We start from the raw sequence: 20,990 nt of genomic DNA on the forward strand, positions 1-20,990 counted from the left end.
TAAAAACTGAAAATCTTTAAAATATGCAACCACTGTACAGGTGCCTAACTAAACTCTTGAAAACATGCAGCCTAACAACACATGCACATTGTGACTTTTTGAACCTTCTGGATCCAGTAAGAATGCTCTCTCTATCACAATTCTGCATCTGGTTCCTACTCATTCCTTAGCCTTCCTCCTGACACTCAAAACAGACTGACCTCCTCACTTTAAAGCTCTATGCTGTCTCCACTCACTTAAACACACACACGGACACATCACGAAGTTCATTAAATAGTTTTTTCCTCCATACCTCAATTCAAAAACAAAGGAAATCCTTGCCTTTTTTTATCTTCTAACAATCTCTCCTGACCCTTAAGTCTCAAGGGGCTCTAGTTTACAGAACCTACAGTGAAAAGAAAAGACAACAGAAAACTAGAGAGTCACTAAAGATAGAACTACTACAGTTCCTCTCAGGATCCACTCCTGGCAAACAACGTGTTCGTCTCTTTTACATATTGAATGATCCAATGCCTGCCCATTGTGTCTGAGCATTAATCCAAGCTCTTTCACAGTTCACTTCTACTCCACTAGATATCATGCATAGAAATATGAGATAAAAAAAAGACATCAAACTGTTTAGCTTGGTCTTAAGGGATTTAAGCACTAGTAACTTTATTGTTGCTAGTCTATAATTAAACCAACAAAAATTATGTATTTACGTAGTAATTTGTGTCTATGGTGGCCCTAAGCATGTTTAAATAAGGGGTGATTACAGATAGATTACTGGGTTGCCAGTATTACTACCAGAGTTTACAGGTGGAGACACTGAGGGAGAGGCTAAATGGCTTCTTCGGACTATGACTGAGTTATGCTCTGGGTTCCAATCTTTTCACATTTACTCTTCTGCCTGCTGTGTAACACAGATCCTTTATTTCATTTCAAAGAAAATAAAAGGAGCTCACTACGGTCCTAAGAATTTGTAGATAGTGACTTTCTAACGGATAGATGTCTACAAGGAGAGAGACTGGCTTTCAAAGGAGAGCAAGCATCTTTGAGAAATCGCAATAATTTATTTGCATTTGAAAAAGCATTTAAAATGTAAACTACAGGAAACATTCATCATATACACTTAGCTCTTTTAAGAGAAATGTGGTTTAATAACACCAGGTTCTACTTTTTACTTGTAAGTCACTCTGAACAAGAAACTACTTTTTTTCTCCCTGCGTTGGTATTTTTTTCTTCTTAAAACAGAAATAGAAAAAAAAAAAAAAAAGTAAGTCCTACCTGGCATAGATAACATAAGGAAGAACTTATTGTTTGTAGGCTGCTTTGAGATTCCAGAATGAAATACATAATCCAGTTGTTCTTCAACCCTAAAATAAAGGCAAACTTTACTGAAAATAATTGCCTCAGCCGATGCCTCCAGAATATGATGCTACTACACAGTAATTAACATAGAAGTTTCATTTTAATTAGATTTGAATCAAGACGGAGGGAAGCAAAGCCCCCAAAAGTGTTAAGTTCTCTTGCCCAAATCAAAAGGTTAATACTTCTTCTTTTTTTTTTTTTTTTTTTTTTTGGTTCTTTTTTTTTGGAGCTGGGGACGGAACCCAGGGCCTTGCACTTCCTAGGTAAGCGCTCTACCACTGAGCTAAATCCCCAGCTCCGGTTAATACTTCTTTCTTGTTCTTCCTCGATGAGCAGGTATCCTATTCTTGTTAGCAGAAACTGTATGCACTTATGAAATAGAACAGGCTCAAAGTGATATAATCAACCGTAATCGTGAGAGTAAACCACCAAATCAATACATTTTATATAGCAATTTTTGTTAAAATTTCATTTCAGATTTGTTCCTGGACAACTTTACTGGAGCATCGACCTCTGAATGGCCAGATCGTCTCTCATAACATGACTGGTGCATGTAATTCTTCAAGATCCAATAAAGTGAACAGCCATTCTTTAGATACTTTCTGGTGAAGGAAGATGAAGAAACTGATTGCTCTTCTGAGTCCCCTTCACTGGGGATACTGGGTACATCCCTAGCTTATGTAGAAAGCAGAAGAGAGAAGAGGTTGTTGTAACTCTTCAGGGATGTAATAAAAAGTAAAACATACGGACCGAATGAGGAGGCTCCATCCATACAAATAGAAAAAGGAGTTTTATGGATTAAAAAACACCCACATTAAAGAACTGAAATCGGTTTGGTATGAAGGTTAGGAACTACTGGACAGAAAGTAACGAGGCAGGGTACCAAAGGAGAAGTAAGAGAGCAAGGGCCTCTGAAGGCAAGGCTGAACATAGAAAGAACACCAGGGCAAAAGGATGCTTAAACACAACAACAACAAAACGAGCAAAAAGCCAGAAAGCCCACCCTCCCACAAGTCAGTAACTAACAAAAGAGCTAGAATGAAGTGCCAACGGAGGAAAACAGTGCTAACAGCGAGCAAACTGGTCAGCGACGGCCAAGGGGTTATCGACTGGGGATGCACAGTCGAGGGAAGCAACCTTCGCAGAGCTGGGCCGACGTCGAGGGACCACCGAGGCCAAAGGGCACACGGGCGCGAGTGGGAGCCAATGGGGGTCGAAGGGCCAGGCGGCGACGGTGGAGCGGGGCGGAGAACCGGCTGGACACCCGGCGCGACGTGCGGCCAGGGCCGGCCCGGGAGCACCCGCCTGCGCGCCGCGCCCCTCACGTCCCCGCCGACCTTCAGCGGGCCCAGGACCCGGCTCCGACTGAGGCCAGAGCGCCAGAGCCGGACGAGGCGAGGAGGCCGCTTCCTGTCCGACCCCGCAGGGGAGATGGACTTGGCTCCGGTCGCGGGGGCCGGGAGTCGCGCGGGCAACGAGGAGCTCACCTCTCAACCCGCGCGGCCTCGGTTGGCGCCTGTGCGACGGAGGAGCTGTGCGTCCGGCTGGAAGGCGTCCTTACCCAGGTCCGCACCATCCCGCCCCGGGCCCACTCACATCGCCATCGCTGCACCCGCAACCACCGCAAAGCCAGGAGCCGGTTCGTCACGGACGCTGGGCTCCCGGCCCAGAGCCGCCGGCGAGCATGCGCAGTCGCCTCGGTCCCAAGGGTGCCCGGCCCGGGAGCGCTACCTGCGTTCAACAGGTCCCGGCCCGCGGCCCCGCCCCTGATGTACTCCCCTCCCCCTCCCACAACGTCCCGCCCTCTCTGAGGCGAGGACACGCCCCTTAGGTTCCAAGTCCCGCCCCCCACCAGGAGCTACGGCCGCTGCGGCCCCGCCGGCGCCAACTGAGATTTCAAGATTTGTTCTCCTTTCCCGGCTCGCCGCTCCCGAGTTCCCGCGAGAACGAGAGGCTTGCGTCAATAAAATGCGCGAGCCCAGCTAGGGTGGGAGCTTGGGGGATAGTGTGGCCCGTTAGCCGAGTGTTAAAGGGTTCCCAAGAGGCACGAAAGGACAGTTGAAGACTGAAGAGATTTCTCTTGAAGTCATCCTTTTCTTATCCACGTCTTCTCACCCTGCTGCCATGGCGAGAGCCGACCCCTGCGTCTCTGTTAGGGCAATGGGGTCGGTGCTGCCCCCAGCAGTCGCTAATGGGGACCCATTCATGGTGTGGCCATGCGTGCATGCTCATCCATTAGCTTCTTGATTGAGGACATCTTGAGTAGAAGCTTTCAGGTCTTAAGTTCCAAGAGCAGAAACCCATGTAAAATAGCCTTTCATTGATTAACTTCATTTCCTTTTTTCCTACTGTCCCAGCAGAACATTTTTTAAAAAGTATTTACCTCCTGCTTATTGTACCCTCCAGACCACCCCATCCCATAATCCTTCCCCCATACTCCCTCTCCTCTGTGGGGGGAGGGACTTCCTTTCCCACTGAGGCCCAACAAGGCAGCCCAGCTAGTAGAAAATATCCCACAGACAACAGCTTTTGGGATAGTCGCCCACCCCCAACCCCTCCAGTTGTTCGAGACACACATGAAGACCAAGCTGCACATCAGCTACACATGTTGGAGGAAGGGGGTTGAGGGGCTAAGTTCAGCCGGTGTGTGCTCTTTGGGTGGTGGTTCAGTCTCTTGAGAGCTCCAAGGGTCCAGGTTAGTTGGTCTTCCTGTGGAGATCCTATCTCCTTCAGGGTTGCAATGTTTCCTCCAATTAGAGTCTCCAAGCTCCAGCCACTGTTTGACTGTGGGTGTCTGCTTCTATCTGAGTCATCTGCTGGGTGAAGCCTCTCAGAGAACAGCCATGCTAGACTCCTGTCTGCAAGCATAACAAAGTATCCTTAATAATGTCAGGTGCTTGCCCATGGATGGGTCTCAAGTTGGGCCACCAACAGGACATTTTATAGCTCTGTGTGACTACAGCAAAGTTAGGAAATTCAGCAACAGCTGAAAATTTCCCTCAAGAGTTGTAACACTTCACAAGGCTCAAGATAAAAATGCACGGAGAAGAAAGAACACAGCTTGTGATACAAAATGAATTGGGAGAACAAAGAGTAGTGTCTCTTAGATATAATGTGAGGGAACTCGATGCGATTGATAATGTGCATATTTTGCTAGAATAAACATGAATTAAACCTTTCTGTCCACTTAGCAGTGGTGATGTTGCCTCGTACCTTAGGCCCTTGGAAACCAAGTGTTAAATGTGACTTAACCATTGGTGTTTCTTCAGTTTTTGGATAAAACTTAAACAATCGGAATTCCTGTGTTACCCTATAATAACGTTTGCATAAATGACCCTTCTGGTACAGTCAGTCTTGTCATTTATGACAGAATCATACCTACTAAGATGGGTACCCACAGTGCACACTGATAAGCTATTTGGGGAAGTTATATTTCTTTAACAGCAAATATGAGACTAAGCAAAGCAAAGTTTAAGAACAGCGCTTCCTTTATGGGTACAACAGCCTCGGGTCCAAAGGGCAAATCTATTAACAAATAATGTTGTGATGTTACTTCATGACTTAATGGCTGTGGTCTCTCTAGGAAAAGAACGGTCTAAGACAGTGACCATGCCAATCCCCCAGTTAAAAAGAAATCACCCAACTGTGTTTTAAGGCTATCACCTGTAATGCTACACTAGACAGGCTGTGGCCAGCCTGGGCTACAGTGTGATACCTTGTCTCAATAAGTATATGAAAGAATTTTTTTAAGCTAATAATGCTACTGACCTGTCATCACAGCTGAGACCCTTGAATGACAGAGGTCTGGAAGCTAATGGGCTGTAGAGTGGAAGATAGGATTGCAAAAAAAAAAAAAAAAAAAAAAAGGAAGAAAGAAAGAAGCAATGCATCTGGTTGTTGAATAGAGATAGGTGAGGAGCTCGAAGACTTTACTACTTGATCTCTGTGAACATATTAAAGGAAAAGATTGGAATCTATAGAAAATAAATGCAGTTTTATAATGCTTGTGCCACAGTCTTCAATAATACATTACCAAGAAAACCTTGATACTGCACAATTGATTAAACCACAAAGTGCTTCTTACGATACAGTATGAAAAGGTTCAAACAATTGCTTCTGGCTTGCAACTCAGATTATTTGGGTTTTCCAAGTGAAAGCATCTGCTTGGATCAGAAGCTGTCAGACAGGCCGATCCCACCACCATACTTGTGAATCACTCCTGTAGAATGTAATTACATAGTATCGAGAGACAGCAAGGACATGACTTCATGACTTATTCTCCTCTTTGTGTGCGTAGAGCTTTCTGTCATGTGGTACTTATGCTAATTACCACCAGCTTTGCAATAGCAAAACCATCTCTTACTTCTTATGATTCAAACCTTATCTCAAATCCTAGCCTCGGATCTGTGGCTCACATCAGACTGCTTTTCATAGGTATCGTGATGAGCCATCTTCTTCACCATAGCTCAAACAGACCTCTCACTTCCCCGTACTCTTGGTGCAGAGATCGGTCTCTCACCATGTAGGTTCGGCGGTGTCTCCTCCAGATGGATTTACCAAGCCTAGAAACTCCAGTCACACTGGATCTTTCCTGTGTCTTCCATCTATGTGCTGCTTGTGTTTCCAAATACTTCTCTATTTCAAAATGATCTTCAAGAGAAAGTCAGACTTGGAAAAAAAGGACCATTACTTCTAGTGAGACTAGAGAAAGGTATTTAAAAAATACTATTAATGGAAATAAAGGAGGGTTGTCAACTTTAGATTATTTGATGTATGACAGTATTTGTGAATATCCTCTAAAATAGTCATGCAACAATAATTTAAAATTATTATTCAAACATTAATTTACCATGAATTAAAATCTGCGCAAAAGAAAACATTCTTGCCTGCATCAAATAAAACTACTGTCTTTTTTATGTGTATCACTTTTCATACTTGTTTAACATCAAAATCCAGTGTTCTTGCCTTTTTCACTTGTAGGATTTTTTTAAAGTTGTATACTTCTTTTCAATTATTTCATGAATTCATTACTTAATTTAAAAAGTTGAACTGTTTTCTGAAATCCGTGACTATATAAACTGTTTACAGCTTTCTGGTTTATAAACTGAATAGGCTTCTTCATGGGTGTGCTGGAAAACTTATTCTTACAAAGACCTTTTTCAAAAAGGAACAAGGCCCATGCTTCTGAATATTTCTTTCCCTAAATAGATTGAATTTCTAGGACAATATTTATAATTATTGCTTGCAGCCCCTTAAAAGTACATACAACCCTAAACTCAAATGGCCATATAGAATGCAAAATTGAACATTTAAAATTCTTTTCTGTAGAAAAGTCCTTTACTGTTCTCGGTTTCACATTGGAATCACCATTATAAACACAGTTACCAGAAAAGCCATAACAATAAATCACATTTTTTTTTATCCTCCAACTATCAGTAGGCTTAATTTCCTTTATTGCCAACTGCAAGCATGCTTATCCTTGGAGTTTTTTATTTTTGAAATGTATTATGAGTTGCAGAATTTATTATCTAGGGTACAGAGAAAGAAAAACATACAGTATCATGAAAAACAGGGGTTTAATTCTTAAATTTTTTCCAGCCAAATCCTAAAAGGCCCCAGCCCTGCTTAGTTTCCAGGTTGGTCAAGTTCAGGGTGGCATGACTGTTGACTAAAATGCAGTTACATCTTGAAAGGCTATTTAAATTACTTTTCTGATTTGCACTCAGTCAATAAATGTGATTCAATCTGGGTCAGGAGCAAATTATCAGCTTCTGGATGATTCTATTTGTAGAAACATCTTGAAGAAGAAATTTGCCACATGCTTGCTCTCTTAGGTTAAGGGGAAATATTCTATGTGATGGGCTTTCTTTTTTGTATCATAACCAGAGACTGTAAGACTACTTAGCAACTAGAAACATGTGAGTGCATGTGTGCCTATGTGCATGTGGGTGTGAGTGTGAGTGCATGCTCTCACACATGTGAGTGGGTGTGCACTTGCTGTAGCATTCGCCTTTAATCACAGCACTTGGGAGTCAGAAGCAGGCAGATCTTTGTGAGTTCAGGGCCAGACTGGTCTACATAGTAGGTTCCAGAACAACCCTGTCTTTAAATGGGGTTGGGGGGAGAATTAACCATAATGAATTTGCTGTTCATTTAAATGTATTTTCCAGTCATTCCTATGTTGTCTTTACATGATTCTATAAACACTATTGTTGCAATTTACATGTATAGATAGGACATTTTACAGGTGTTGTGTAACCATATCTCTCCATTTCACTTTTACTGAGTAAGTCCTGGAGCTCCAATGTGCCATGGTGACTACAGGTAATAATAATTAATATGCTAGAACCTTTCTGAGATGACATCATCAGTCTTTTCATCACATACAAAATGCTCTATGTGAAATGATGGATATGTTGACTAACATAGCTATAGTCATTTTACTATACATTAAAATATCACATTGTATACCTGAATGTGTATATGACTTTTGCATGCCAATTATACCCAAATAAAACTTCTTGCTTTTTCTTGCTTTTATTCTCTGGATCCTCCCAACCCTTTCTGTGCCTTCTCCCTTCTTTTCCTTGTATTTACTATTAGTATCAGAGTTATATCAACTTTGTCAAATTTGGAAGATTTTTTTTTAGTTATATCACTTGGTAAGTATATAAGATAATTTACTGCTTCACCAATATAACTCTAATCATCTTTTATTCTCCCATGCTGTCATAATTGTTCTTCTTAGGTCTTCTTACATTGGGGATTTAGCTCAATGGTAGAGCACTTGCCTAGCAAGTGCAAGGCCCTGGGTTTGGTTCTCAGTTCTGGAAAAAAAATAATGACATGTTCTTATATTTGTTAGTTCAGACATAGGGCACATGCTTATAAAGAGAATAGTCAAAATAAAGATTATGGCAAAAGTTCTACATAGATGATAATCTGATTTAATGAATATGTATATGTGTGTGTGTGTGTATATATGTATCTGTACATTGAGAGCCCTCCAACTATCTGTGTCCTATATGAAAACATTATTTTTCTTCATCATGACTTTTAACATCACTTACCACTATGTCACTGAATCTTGATACTGCTTAGATTATAAATCTTACTGTGTTTTGGTGAAATTCTTTATTTCGCATTGTTTTGAAAGGTTGCTTTTGAAAATCTTGTACCATTTGGTTTCAAGAATGGTAAACAACTGTGTCAAACAAGTGTTGATGTCTGTACGTTTTTTTTCTATATGTACAAACCAAACCAGTCATAAGTTTGCTGTGCAGAGCACATGCTAATAGTACTAATTTTCTTTTTAAAAAATACTATAGGGGGCTGGAGGGATAGCTCAGGGGTTACGAGTATCTATTGCTCTTTCAGAGGACCTGGGTTCAATTCGGAGCACCCACATGGGTTCCCAGCACCCCAGCCATCCATAACTCCATGGTCAGGAGATCTGATCCCCTCTTCTGACATCTAAAGGCACCAGGCACATTCTTGATGCACATACACATATGCAGGCAAATACCCAGACTAATAAAAGAAATAAATCTTAAAAGAATTACTGCGTATCCAACGTAATATACTTACCAGTAGTTGTATCTCTTCATGATAAATACAACATAATAATTCTTCAGACCAAATGATCCCAGGCTAAGTTTTGGCTCAGCCCTAGGAAAAAAAATCACAGTCTAAAAGCTATAAAATGAAATATTGGCAACATTATAGAAATTTTGTGAGCAGCATCATACACAGAACATACAAGTTGTCATTGGCTTACCATTTATCATGCTAAAAGAAAATTAACTACCATTTGGTGCCAGGAGAACCTTTTATCCTAAAATAAATTTCCTTATGTCTTCACCTCTAAGAAGTTCTGGTGTGTTTGTGTTTTTATAATTTAGCAGCGTCCTTACCTCTCAAGCAGATGAGCATCTGTTATGGCTACTCCTGTATAATTGGGGAGGTATCAACCTTCTGTTCCTCCCCAGCCCCACCCCCACCCCATCCTCCACCCTCCTTCTAGGTTCTTCTCCATATGCATATTTGGTGGGAGAAGGGTGATGGAAAGTCTGCCACTCAGCGTGCTCCCACAACCAGCTGCCAGAAAGAAAACGAGCCCGTGAGTCAAGCCTTTTAGACAGAGAGGCGCTTGGTCACGGTGCTCACGTCACGGTACTCACGACTCGTCTACCAGGAGCGAAAGAGCAGCCCATTTTTCAATCCTGTTTCATTACAACCTGTCACTTCGGTTTTCTCACATCCAGATTCTCAAAGTCAGGAGGCGGCTTTGTGCTTGTCAAGCCTTCCCGGCTTCAGCAAGACTGAGGCAAGCCAATGTGACCTTTTGTAACAATCAGAGCAATGCGGCACAAAAGAGAAGCATACAAACAATGGTGCTGTAGCAAACAATGTATCTTTCTGTGTGGGAGGCACTCAGCCTTTGAAAGGTTGGAAACCTGAAGACAGATTTTTTTTTTTCCAGAATGTTCAGCCTGTAGCTACAGCACCCAGGGTAGATTGCTGGTTGCTAAAATATGAACATAAAAACACCTGACTCACCAAATTATTTCCTAGAATAGTTAGCTGGGTGGAGGCTCAGCGAGTTAATAACTAAACCCAACCCTCAAGTCTGTTGGCCAAGGGCATATTTAAGCTTAATGATGCTGTATCCACCCAGAAAGATAAACCAGCCTTTGATATCATGCTCTGGCGACTGAGAAGAGGAAAATGACTCATTAGACACCTGGGACACAGAATGAGTGGCCTGCGCTGGAGATCCTTTGAAAGGTGAGCTGAAAAGCTAAACCGGTCTTCCAGAGACGGCTCGAAGTAAAAGCCTGAGGCTGATGATGATTCAAAAGATGAGACTGTCAAAAATTGTGCAAGAGAATCATGAGAGCGAGTGAGTTAGCCTTTCCATTATGAATATGTGAACCAAGTGGTATGCTGGCTTGGAAAAAGAAAAACTAGTTAAACACCTCCACAGCCGTCAAAAGGTTTGCTCTCTGAATGTTCTTATGTTAAATTGTCTAAAGTAGGTGAAGCATCTGCTTCAATGTCTGGCAAAGACATACCAGACGCATTCCTCCCTCTGCCTATTGCCTATCTTACTCGCTTTGGAGTACTCTAAGATAGTATTTTGATAGACTCTCATACAAGTTTATAGTTTTGAGTGTGATACATCCAAGTTTCTGTGTTGGTTTTTGCTATTAATAATTAACAAGCATGACAGCAAGTTTAGCCATCTGTATCAATTTCTGCCATATGGTTCAGAATCCATTTGGGGGCATGGAGCACTTGAGAGTAAATTGTCTTAGCTCACTTTGACAAAGTCACTATAATATCGCTAAAGCAAAAGCTACCGGTATATAGTCAGAATATACGTTTTAAAGATATTACTAGTAATTGTATGTAGCTATGACATATACTTTTAAATATTAGACTGACAGTGTTGACACTTTAAATTTGGAACAGAAGTTGGGTGTGGTGGCATATGCCTGTAATCTCACCCAGCACTCATAGCAGGAGGACCAGGAAATCAAAGCCATCAATGGATAAAGGCGGAGTTTGAGGCCAGTCTGGAATATATGACACTCTATCTCAAAAGAAAAAAAAATGGAGAGAATCTTCCTGGTCCTATTACTGAGAAAATAAATGATACATTGATATTAAGAAACCAGAATAAATTCCCAGCCCTTCCAGAATAAATTGTTCCCTAGTACAGAAAAAATAAGCCCGCATGTATTATTAAAAGTAATTCTTCCAGAATCAGACTCTAATGCATAATATATATACAACGAATGAACTGTCTTGCATATCTGAGTGTTGCAACTCCACCTAGTCACTTAGTTCCTGTTTACTCAGGCTCTGAGTGAAATCACTCAGCGCTTCACTAAAGTACAGGCTAACCCCAACGACTCTTCAGAAGCATTTGATTATGTATCTCTGCCTTCACGATTTCCTGAAATAAAGATCCCATCTCTAGAACAAGCTAGAATCCTGTAGATCAAAATGTGGGTAAAACCTCCGAGGTCTTATTCAGCTGAGTGTGCGTGTCATTTGGATAGGTTACAATGTTACACTTTTGAGACTGTAGTTCCTGTCCTGCCCCTCTGCTCCAACAAATACCCTTTTGGGCAAGTTTATCACAACAGACAGAAGTCAGTCATTGGGCCAGTTTCAGTTACAGACAGGATATAGCTCGCAAGGAGAGACTGGCTGTGCCAACTGAGGGGCACACTTGCCTCTCTCCTTGGCTTCTTTATGCATGCCTGCAGAAGCAGGGCACTGTAATACAGGGCCTCCAGAGGTTGTGGCTGACACCAGCATCTCTGTAAGAAAGAGATGCAGGTACCCAGTAAGGGACAGGGTCTAGGATAATTGAAAGGATGCTCCCAGTAGACAGGAGAAGGGTAGTCAAGAGATCTCAGAGACTTGGAAACTGTATTTTCTTATGCAGAGACAGTGTGCTTGTATGCAGGTGCGTGTGTGAATGCCTACAGAGAAAGGAACTTCTTTGTTAAGTAACCCGAGTGCTGCCTGTCATCCTGTGAAAGACAACAACTAAAACCAAAACAAAACAAACCCCCACTATGTTAAATAACTCAGTAACAGGAAGCAACACAATAGAAACTAAAGAATTATAATGTGGAAAAAAAATCTAAGAACCTAGAACAAAAGAGGCCGAAATATTGATTAAAATCACGTGTAATTCAAATTGAGAATAAATACAAGGGGAGAGGGTTTAGCCACTTACAAAAATAGAAGAATCAAGCACTTGCTAGATTTTCAAAAATGTTGATAGAGTTTGAGTATTTTCATCTTCAACTGTATATAAAGATAATCATCTTTATATAGAAACTTCATTTTTTAGGGGTTTTTGGTTTTGCTTGGGATTTTTTGTTTGTTTGTTTGTTTGTTTTTGTTGTTGTTTTGTTTTGTTTGAGACATGGTCTCTCTATGTAAGTAACATTGGCTGTCCTGGAATTCACTACCTAGCCCAGGCTGACTTCAGGGAAACCCACCCACCCCTGCCTCCTGAGTGCCAGGATGGAGGCCTGCACCTCCACGCCTGGCAGCATTGAAACTTTCTTAAACACAAACAGTAGCATCAAGGTTTCAGGGAATCAAACCTGACAACAGGTTTCAGAGAATCAAAAGTGTTACTGTTTGAAAAAGAATCTAAAGAGTACATGTGATCTGCGCCACAGAACTTAGGGTACATGCAGTCATGTAGGTTTTACTTCAGTCATTACTATTGTGAAGTAGAGACGCCATGAACGTGATGAGGTATCAGCGAGCTATTGATTTATTTTGATATTATATTTAGTAAGAATATGTTGCGGTAAAAATAAAAAAAGGTTTTCTTTTGTTCCGCTCTAGCCGGCACCGTAGGGCCACATGGCATCTGTGGGATATTTTCATCTCAGTCAGCAAAGCGTTTCACCTGCTAAGCTCCATCCCATCTCGCACTGCCGACCGCTACTCTCTGAGCCCCGCAGCAATCTCTCTACCCATCTCGTTCCCAAGGCGGGTTGCCACCACGCCAGTTTCATACAGAGACTGCCTATCTCGCGGCTCTCTTAACATGAAAGAACACACCACACAGTAACCTCTGATCCAATTGAAAAGATATAATTTGCCCATCTAGACAGCACAGAATCCTGTACACACCCGTCCCTTAAAAATATTCATATCAACCTGTATCTATCTGTCTCTTTTTATTTTTACCACAACAAGAACACGTCTAAGGATCATTTGTAACTGCATCTAACCTAGGTAAAGACAGGGAAGAGGCGACTGAAGTGATAATTTATCACACAAGGTGAGCCCTTTGGAAACTGTGAAGAATAAGGTTCTTTGCCCCAGAATCTCATTTATCATTTTTATAATATAAAATGCATGGACTGCATCCCCCCCACCCCGTTTTTTTGTTTGTTTGTTTTTTTTGTTTGTTTGTTTTGCTTTAGATACCAAACAACTGTGTGGTCTTATCATGAGCACAAAATTTCTCTTTTCCTGTCTGTCTGGCTTTCCTTCATTCTTTTTAGCTGTTGAAGAAAGGCGTTTACTGAGGGCTGAAGAATCACACATGCAGCAGACACTCAGAGAAAGACTCTCGGCAAGCCACATGTTTCCTTTTGCTCTGACAAAGAGAACCCATCATCCTGATAAAGTGAGCCCACTTCCCATCAGGCACAAGTCCCCATGGGATCCGAACATCTCACAGATTAAATGTAGATCTTTACACCTTTTTTTTTTTTTTCAAACAGACACTTTAGTTGATTAGCATGCATAAAACGGGAAGCAGTTTTATGGCTTAGCAGGGAGGCCCTGCACTGGCTGTTTTTGTGTGTCAACTAGACACAAGCTAGAATCATCAGAGGGCACAGAAGAAGAGGCCTCAGTTGAGGAAATGCCTCCATGAGCTCCAGCTATAAGGCATTTTCTCAATTAGTGATCAGTGTGGGAGGGTTCAGATGATTGTGAATGGTGTCAGCTCTGGACTGGAGGTCCTGGGTTCTATATGAAAGCATGGTGAGCAAGCCATGGGGAGCAGGCCAGTAAGCAGCATCCCTCCATGGCCTCTGCATCAGCTCCTGCCTCCTGGTTCCAGCCCTGCTTGAGTTCCTGTCCTGACTTCTTCCAGTGATAGACTATGATCTGGAAGTGTAAGCTAGATAAACCCTTTCCTCCTCAACTTGCTTCTGTATCATTGTGTTTCATCAAAGTGACAGAAACCCTGACTAAGACAGGCCCCATTTAACAAAATAAAGAAACAGGGAAAAATCGTAATCTCATCTCAGAATAGCTATGATTTTTTTTTGAGGTCTTTTAGATAGTTTTTAGAGAGGGAAAGAGAAGAAATTTAATTTAATCACTGTTTAATTTTAATTTAAAACCTATGTTGGCTTGTCTCACCCTGAGTGTTGTAGAAGGGATAGGCTTAAGAGATACAGGTGCTTTGGGAAATCCAAAGATATAGGCACCATTTGCCTCAGGGTAGAGAGAAATTTTCTTTTTTTAGATTTATGTATGTGAGTGCACTGTTGCTGTCTTCGTACACACCAGAAGAGGGCATCAGATCCCATTACAGATGGTTGTGAGCCACCATGTGGTTGCTGCGAATTGAACTCAGGACCTCTGGAAGAGCAGTCAGTGCTCTAACCACTGAGCCATCTCTCCAGCCAGAGAAATTTTCTAAATTTCCCTTTAGGCACTCTAGTTAGGTTTCACCCTAACCAGAATGAGGTAACATAACCAGGCCTTAGGTCAACAGTACAGTTTAATACCTGTCTACAGATCTCTAGTCGTCTTCACTGGCTTCTTAGGGTACACAGACATCAGAGTTAGGACCTCTGAGCGGACCATCCTTGATTGAGGGAAGAAAATAAATGTATTAGCCCCATTCCACGATGAGGGAAAGATGTCTGTAGTTTTGGCATAGCCACTTTCTGATTTCTAACCTTGATGAGTAGGTAGTTCGCAAAAGAAATCGCAAGATGAGGTCCCCAAATGTTACCATCTTCAGAAGACGAACCCTTAAAGTGATACAATCCAGGAGTCTGGAACACTTACCGGTTCACTTCCCACTACCAGTTGTAGAATTAAAAGACAGCAAAAAATCTGAACTGCAACAGCTATCAACAGAGCAATCTCAAACACCGCACACAAAATCAGCAGTTGAAGGAGTTTATGGGGACAAGGAAACATCCATTTGGCAGACAGAGAAAATCTGCTAAGCAGAGGCGGGATGCGGGAAGCGGAAGTCCCAGTGCGTGCTTCCTTGAGTAGCCTTTGACTTTTAAAAATTCACTTGTTGTTTTGTTGTTGTTGCTTTTCTGAAGAGGATTTTCAAAGGAGGAAGCAGGTAGGAAGATTTTAAGATGTTCTGCTAAAACGAAACCTTTACCTATTTTTACTAGCTTTGTCTGGTACCAGCCTTCCTGCTGACCGCCATTGGTTTCTACCCGCCTTCCTTCCATGGTTAAGGAGATCAAGTCTCATAGCAGCCTTGTATAGACCTCCTATTAAGGATTTGTTTATTCTGAAGAATTTGTCTCCAAAAAGTTATCTATAAATTCCACCTTTGAATTTTAATGTTAATTCTCATCATTTCTTTTTTTTTCCATCCCTACTTCCTTTGATACTCCAAGTTCATTGTTTTGGCCCCCATTCATTATCCATTTATTGAAACTTCTTGTTGTTCTGGACACTGAATCTAGGGCCTTATACTAGACAAGCACTTTATAACTGAGTGACAAACCCCTCTCTGTCTTACAGGGAGTTTTACTCTTAACCATACAATGTTCGATGAATAACCATTCAAGTATCTAATAGTTGTGTTTTCTAAATGGTCCCTGAAGAGATTACTTGTTTACATGTAAAACAGTTTACAGCCAAGTGCTTATCGTCAAAGTTTATTGAAAAGAACTGTGTTTCTTTGTACAACACTGTCCTGGGATGCCTTACAAGGTCCTTTATGTTAGTAGTAGCGTGTAAGAGTTTTAGGTCACTGTCTAGTCTCACAGGCTTTTATACTATGTGTGGAGGCTCAGGTGGCAGACTGACTTTTCATGGATTCAGTCTGGTACTTTATATAGCTCGTTATGTAATTGGTTATCTAATCTTTTAGAGTAGCCAAAAGAAAGGTTGTTAAAACAATGATCTCTCAACCTTGCTTTCTTTTTCCAAAAACAAACATACAGGTTAATCAGCATATCCAAAGTTTCCTTCTCATTAATTGTTTTTAAATTCTAGGAAATGTGATTGAGTACATGCTGATTGAGATTTTAGTTTAGGATTAAATTCTTTCTTTGTCACCTTCTGATACTCATCTATTTAAACATACTTTTTTTGAGATTGTCCTGCATTTTGAGATTTGATATTTTGCTCTCCTCCTTCTAATCCCCCTCCCCCAACTCTCTTTCAAATGTATCTTTAACCCTTGGGACATATATACATATGCATTTATATATACAACATACTGCGTCCGTTTAGTGGTTCCCCTGTATGTTTAGGGTTATTTAGGCTTGGGTAATTTGTAGGGAGCTCATCCCTAGAGGAAACTGACTGTGCTTCTCTTAGCAGCCAGGAATGGCCAATAGCTCTTTATCTTGGGCAGCAGTTTGTCTTAACCTGTTAATCTCCCCTTTAGGGGTTACCTAAGACCATTAGAAAGGCCAGGTAATTACATTAGGGTTCATAGCAATAGCAAGATCACGGTTATGAAGTAGCAACAAAAATAATTTTGTGGTCGGGGAATCACCACAACATAAGGAATTCTATTAAAGGGTCACCTCATTAGGAAGGTTGAGAAGCAATGATCTAGGAGTAGGGTCTCGTGAGATTTTTGACACTCAATGGTATGTCCTCTGGTGTCGTGTGGGTTTTATTTAAGCAACCATATTTTTGCAGTTTTCCTGACATGAAAGACTATCTAGTTCACTGAAGATGTCCTAGTCTTTTGGCTCCTACTATATTTCTGCTCCCTCTTCCTCGGTAGTCTATGAGCCTTAGTGGTTAGAATTGTGTTGGTAGAGGTAACCATTAGGGTTGTGCAGACCATGGTCAATTGTTCCATGCAGCTGGACCAATTGTGGATTTGTGATGGTCTCTATTTGCTACAAAAAGAAGCTTCTTTGGTGAGGTTTGAAAGCTATGCTTACCTATGAATATAGGATGATTATTTGAACGCAGCAAGATATTATACAAGTTAGGAAAGGGGGGAGTCGTAGGTTCTCATGCAGGTCTATGACTTTGCCAGAAATGGATAATTGGCCAGGTTTATAGCACCAGGAATGAATTCCTTCCTATTGAGTAGACCTTACGTCCAATTGGATAGCTATCGGTTACCCCTATGATATAGCATCCTTGGGTATATCTTGCCATACTGCTTAAGCTTTATAAGTTGGTGAGGACTATTGATTGCTTTTCTTGTTTGGTATCTGGTAGAGCATCTTTTGGACACTATAGAAGTATTTTTCAGAGAAGAGGCTTGGAGGTCAGATCCAGTTTTATTTCACGAAGTCCTGTGTCTGCAGACTGGAGTCTTCAGCAATAGGGTTGTACCTTCAAATTCTGGGAGGCACCCAAGGAAAATGGCAATAGTCTGTATTATTTGAGGAAGTCTTTAATTCTCTTGGCAACTTGGAAGAAGGTTCATGACAGGTTTATTTTTTGTTTGTTTCTTTGTTTGTTTTAAGATATTATGGCTTTTGTGGGGATTATCATCCCAAGTGGCATAACTTCATCAAATATATGTTACATATTTTAAGTAAACAGAAGATAAGTTCCCCTATGCACTTTTGAACATTCTTCATGTTTATTATCCCTCCTCTTTCTCCTTCCTGTCTATGTTCCTCTGACCCATTATTCCCTTCCTAGCCTCTTATCCTATTATCCACCCTTTAGAGAGCCACCGCCCCTACCTGGTCACTCTTTATTTTCCTGGCTTTTGCAGTGACTCCAGCACATCTAAAGATCCACACCTATGATCTACAAACAAGAAAGAGCATGCAGCATTTGCTTTTCTGGGACCTGTAACAGTCAAAGCAGTAGTTTGACTAAACAGTTTATATTTGTTATATGATACAACTCCTGAACATTTCTCCAAAGGAAATAAAGTTAGCATATAAGAAGATGTCTGCATGTCCGTGTTTGTGTGATGCTATGCATAATAGCTGAAGTATCCAATTGGGTGTCCCCAACGGATGAATGGGTAAAGAAAATTTAATATATACACAATAAAGTTTCAGTCTTTGCAAAGGAGAATGGTGCTGCATCATGGCAAACCTGCAAGAGAAAGTGTGGTCTTCCTAAGCTATTAGTTTCTTAAGCTATGAGACAAATTAGTAGGCGTATGATTAAGCTGCTGATGCTGATGTTGATGGTGTATGCAAGTGGTGCGCTCGCATGTGTGTGTGTGTGTGTGTGTGTGTGTGTGTGTGTGTGTGTGTGTGCATGTATGTACACATGTGGTGAAGTCATAGTACAATCTCGGGTACCATTCTCAGGAATGTCATCCACTTGTTTTGAGACATGTGATCCCATAAGCTTGGAGTTCATCCCTTAGGGTAGACCAGTAGACCAATGAGTTCAAGGGAGTCTCCTAAGTTCAGCCTCCCCAGTGTGAGAATTCCAAGCACTTTATAGGGACTCTAGGGATTGAATCAGGGCTTTTGGCTTGCAAGTACTTTGCTGAGTTAGTCAACCCTCCCATCTGTTTGCTATTATTGTTGTTGTTATAAAAATTCTGATAAATTATGCTCTCAGTCAAGTTAATCCAATTATTCAATTAAAACACAGTGTGTTAAGTTCCTATTCTTAAGTTAGGAATCAGCCACAGGAAGTAGGAAACATTTAGAGAATTCAGCAGTTGTCTCCAACTCTTATACCAATTAGAAAACTTTTAAGAACTTGGTTGCACACGCCTTTAATCCCAACACTCAGGAGGCAGAGGCAGACTGATCTCTCAGTTTGATGCTAGCCTAGTCTACAAAGCAATTCTGGGATGGTCAGGGATACACAGAGAAACCCTGTCTTGAAACAAACAGACAACAAAACCAAACAACCTTCAGGAATGGAGAGGTGGCTCAGTGGTTAATAAGCACTTACAGTCTTCCAGAGGATTGGTGTTCAATTCCCAGCACCCACATGGCAGCTCACAGCTCTCTGTAACTCCAGTTCCAGGGGACATGACACCTTCACACAGATATGCATGCAGTCAAAGCGCCAGGGCAGAGAATTGTTTAAAAAGATTTATTTATTTATTTATTATAAATAAGTACACTGTAGCTGTCTTCAGACACACCAGAAGAAGGTATCAGATCTTATAACAGATGGTTGTGAGCCACCATGTGGTTGCTGGGATTTGAGCTCAGGACCTCTGGAAGAGCAGTCAGTGCTCTTAACCACTGAGCTATCTCTCCAGCTTGAGAATTTTTTAATAAGCATTTTTAAAAAAAAGAATATGCATATACATTAAAATAAATAAATAAAAAACCTTTAGGTTCATGACTGTTCTATAACTTTGGTGGTGTTGCACACATAGGCGTTGCACACACACATACATCATTCAGGAATTTCTCTTGGTGTCAAAGGAGCACTAGTCAGTTCCAATAAAGAATGATAGTCATGGTTGCTTTCATATTTTAATACTTCCGTTAACGTTTTAATTTGGTCTCCAGATCAAACACAAATAATCAGAGGCTGAGATAGTCTCCCAGTGACAAAATGACAGTCTTTACCCCTGTGGGGGGAAAAATCAGAAAATCACATCTCTTTCATTTCAGGAAGTATATTATTGCTCTATTTGTGGTTAGGAAACCATAGAAACAGTATCTGAAAACATTGCTGGAAACAGAAAACGTAACTATTTTGGGACTGATGAGTTCAGCTCCAAGCAGAGCTGAACCCGTCAGTCATCTGGAACTAGGGTGATGATATATTTAGCGTTGAATGGATCCCGGCAACTTGTGACCAAATGACTTCCAATTAGACTTCACAACGGCCTCGGGGGTGTGAGTCCTCTGGGCTAGGACAAGGGTAAATATTGACACAGAACCGATACACAGCTGGATTCTATTAGTTTACTAGTCCATGTGGAGAGACCGTGCTCACATCTAAATTAGGAATGCCTGATAATCATATCTCTGGATTTAAGGGACTAAATTTATCTTTTAAAGACATCTGAAAGATTTATTTTTCTAAATTATGCATTTGTGTATGTTTCCGTGTGTGGATGTGTGCTCACAATTCCTGTGCCCGCAGAGATCTGAAGCCCCAGATTCGCTGGAGACGGAGATGGACAGTTGTGAGCTCTCTAATGTATTCAAGTATCCCATCCACATTCAGCTCATCTGGGAGAACAGTATGCACCCTTAATCACTGAGCCAGCACCAGAGCCCTTAATACACACAAAGGTCTTTGCTGTGAAATATAGTGTGTACACTGAAATCTGTAAAGGTGGGCAAGCATAACCTTCACCCAGATCCAGGGGCACAACATGCCCAGCAACCTAGTGGGGACAGCTTGCTCCTCATGGCAGCCCCCAAGCAAAGCATTTCACTATTTCCTTCCCTCTGCCCACCTCAGACCTCTTCCTGCTCCTCTTTCTGTTTGCTTCTCTTCTTGCTCCTCTTCCTCTGACTTTTCTTTCTCTTTAATCCAGTACTGGGGGATTGACCCTAGAGCTTCGCACACGGTGGACAGATGTACAGCCACTGGACTTTTATCTTGAGCCCTGTTCCCGTTTTGCTTGCTTGCTTGTTTGTTTATTTTTAACCTTTCTTCAGTGGAATCCCTTAACCGCATAAAAGCACTTAAATATTAGTATTTGTGGAGTATCTACCATGTGGTTTAATACTGGGAAAGCACTGATCATATAAGTTGGCAGTAGTCAAATACAATGGTACAGTAGTTAGGGTTCTTCTACCCTTTTCACACATAATAATTGAAATTTTTGCAAGGACAAGCAAGTTCAGGATGTAGCCTTTCTGAGCCCTGAGCTGGGGATGTAATCTGTAATTTAGAAAGCTTGGTTTAAAAATTTATTTTAAAGCTGTGTTAGTTGTATTGAGCAAATGACAAAACCCGGGATTTTATAGCTGTCTGGTATGAGCTCCTTTTGGTGTTCTGCT

At 41.3% G+C, this 20,990-nt stretch overlaps 1 protein-coding gene and 2 long non-coding RNA genes across 13 annotated transcripts in view; 1 reads left to right on the top strand and 2 right to left on the bottom strand.

Annotated features, from left to right (window-relative positions):
- Fam135a (family with sequence similarity 135, member A) overlaps window positions 1-3,065 on the bottom strand; it is an 80,893-nt gene extending 77,828 nt beyond the window's left edge. For 2 of the 4 annotated variants that reach the window (NM_001134597.2, NM_001393818.1), the window contains 2 exon segments: window positions 1,267-1,355; window positions 2,838-2,993. Coding sequence is in view for 2 of the 4 variants with exons in the window: in XM_087567040.1 (XP_087423166.1) it covers window positions 2,838-2,926 (89 nt within the window). In the remaining 2 variants the exon portion in view is untranslated. 4 annotated transcript variants of the gene reach the window in all.
- A 584-nt stretch (window positions 3,066-3,649) lies between these two features.
- Window positions 3,650-9,886, bottom strand: LOC148003665 (uncharacterized). Of its 5 annotated transcripts, XR_015629064.1 has the most exons (5): window positions 9,531-9,886; window positions 8,938-9,018; window positions 5,870-6,018; window positions 5,384-5,569; window positions 3,940-4,208 (listed from the first exon to the last, which is right to left on the bottom strand). It is a non-coding gene; the product is annotated as an uncharacterized LOC148003665 (long non-coding RNA). The 5 variants fall into 5 exon arrangements; XR_015629060.1 differs by lacking the exon at window positions 5,384-5,569 and having other exon boundaries at window positions 3,650-4,208; XR_015629063.1 differs by lacking the exon at window positions 5,384-5,569 and having other exon boundaries at window positions 3,650-4,208; window positions 9,588-9,859.
- Window positions 9,827-20,990, top strand: part of LOC102553447 (uncharacterized) — a 53,371-nt gene continuing 42,207 nt past the window's right edge. Inside the window, exon 1 of one of the 4 annotated variants that reach the window (XR_015629065.1) lies at window positions 9,827-10,137. This is a non-coding gene — a long non-coding RNA (uncharacterized LOC102553447). The remainder of the gene's footprint in view (window positions 10,138-20,990) is intronic. The other 3 variants (XR_015629066.1, XR_015629067.1, XR_015629069.1) reach the window with 3 other exon arrangements.

Source organism: Rattus norvegicus, chromosome 9 (genome assembly GCF_021556685.1).
Source record: "Rattus norvegicus strain SHRSP/BbbUtx chromosome 9, alternate assembly SHRSP_T2T, whole genome shotgun sequence".
In the NCBI taxonomy this organism is placed as follows: Eukaryota; Metazoa; Chordata; class Mammalia; order Rodentia; family Muridae; genus Rattus; species Rattus norvegicus.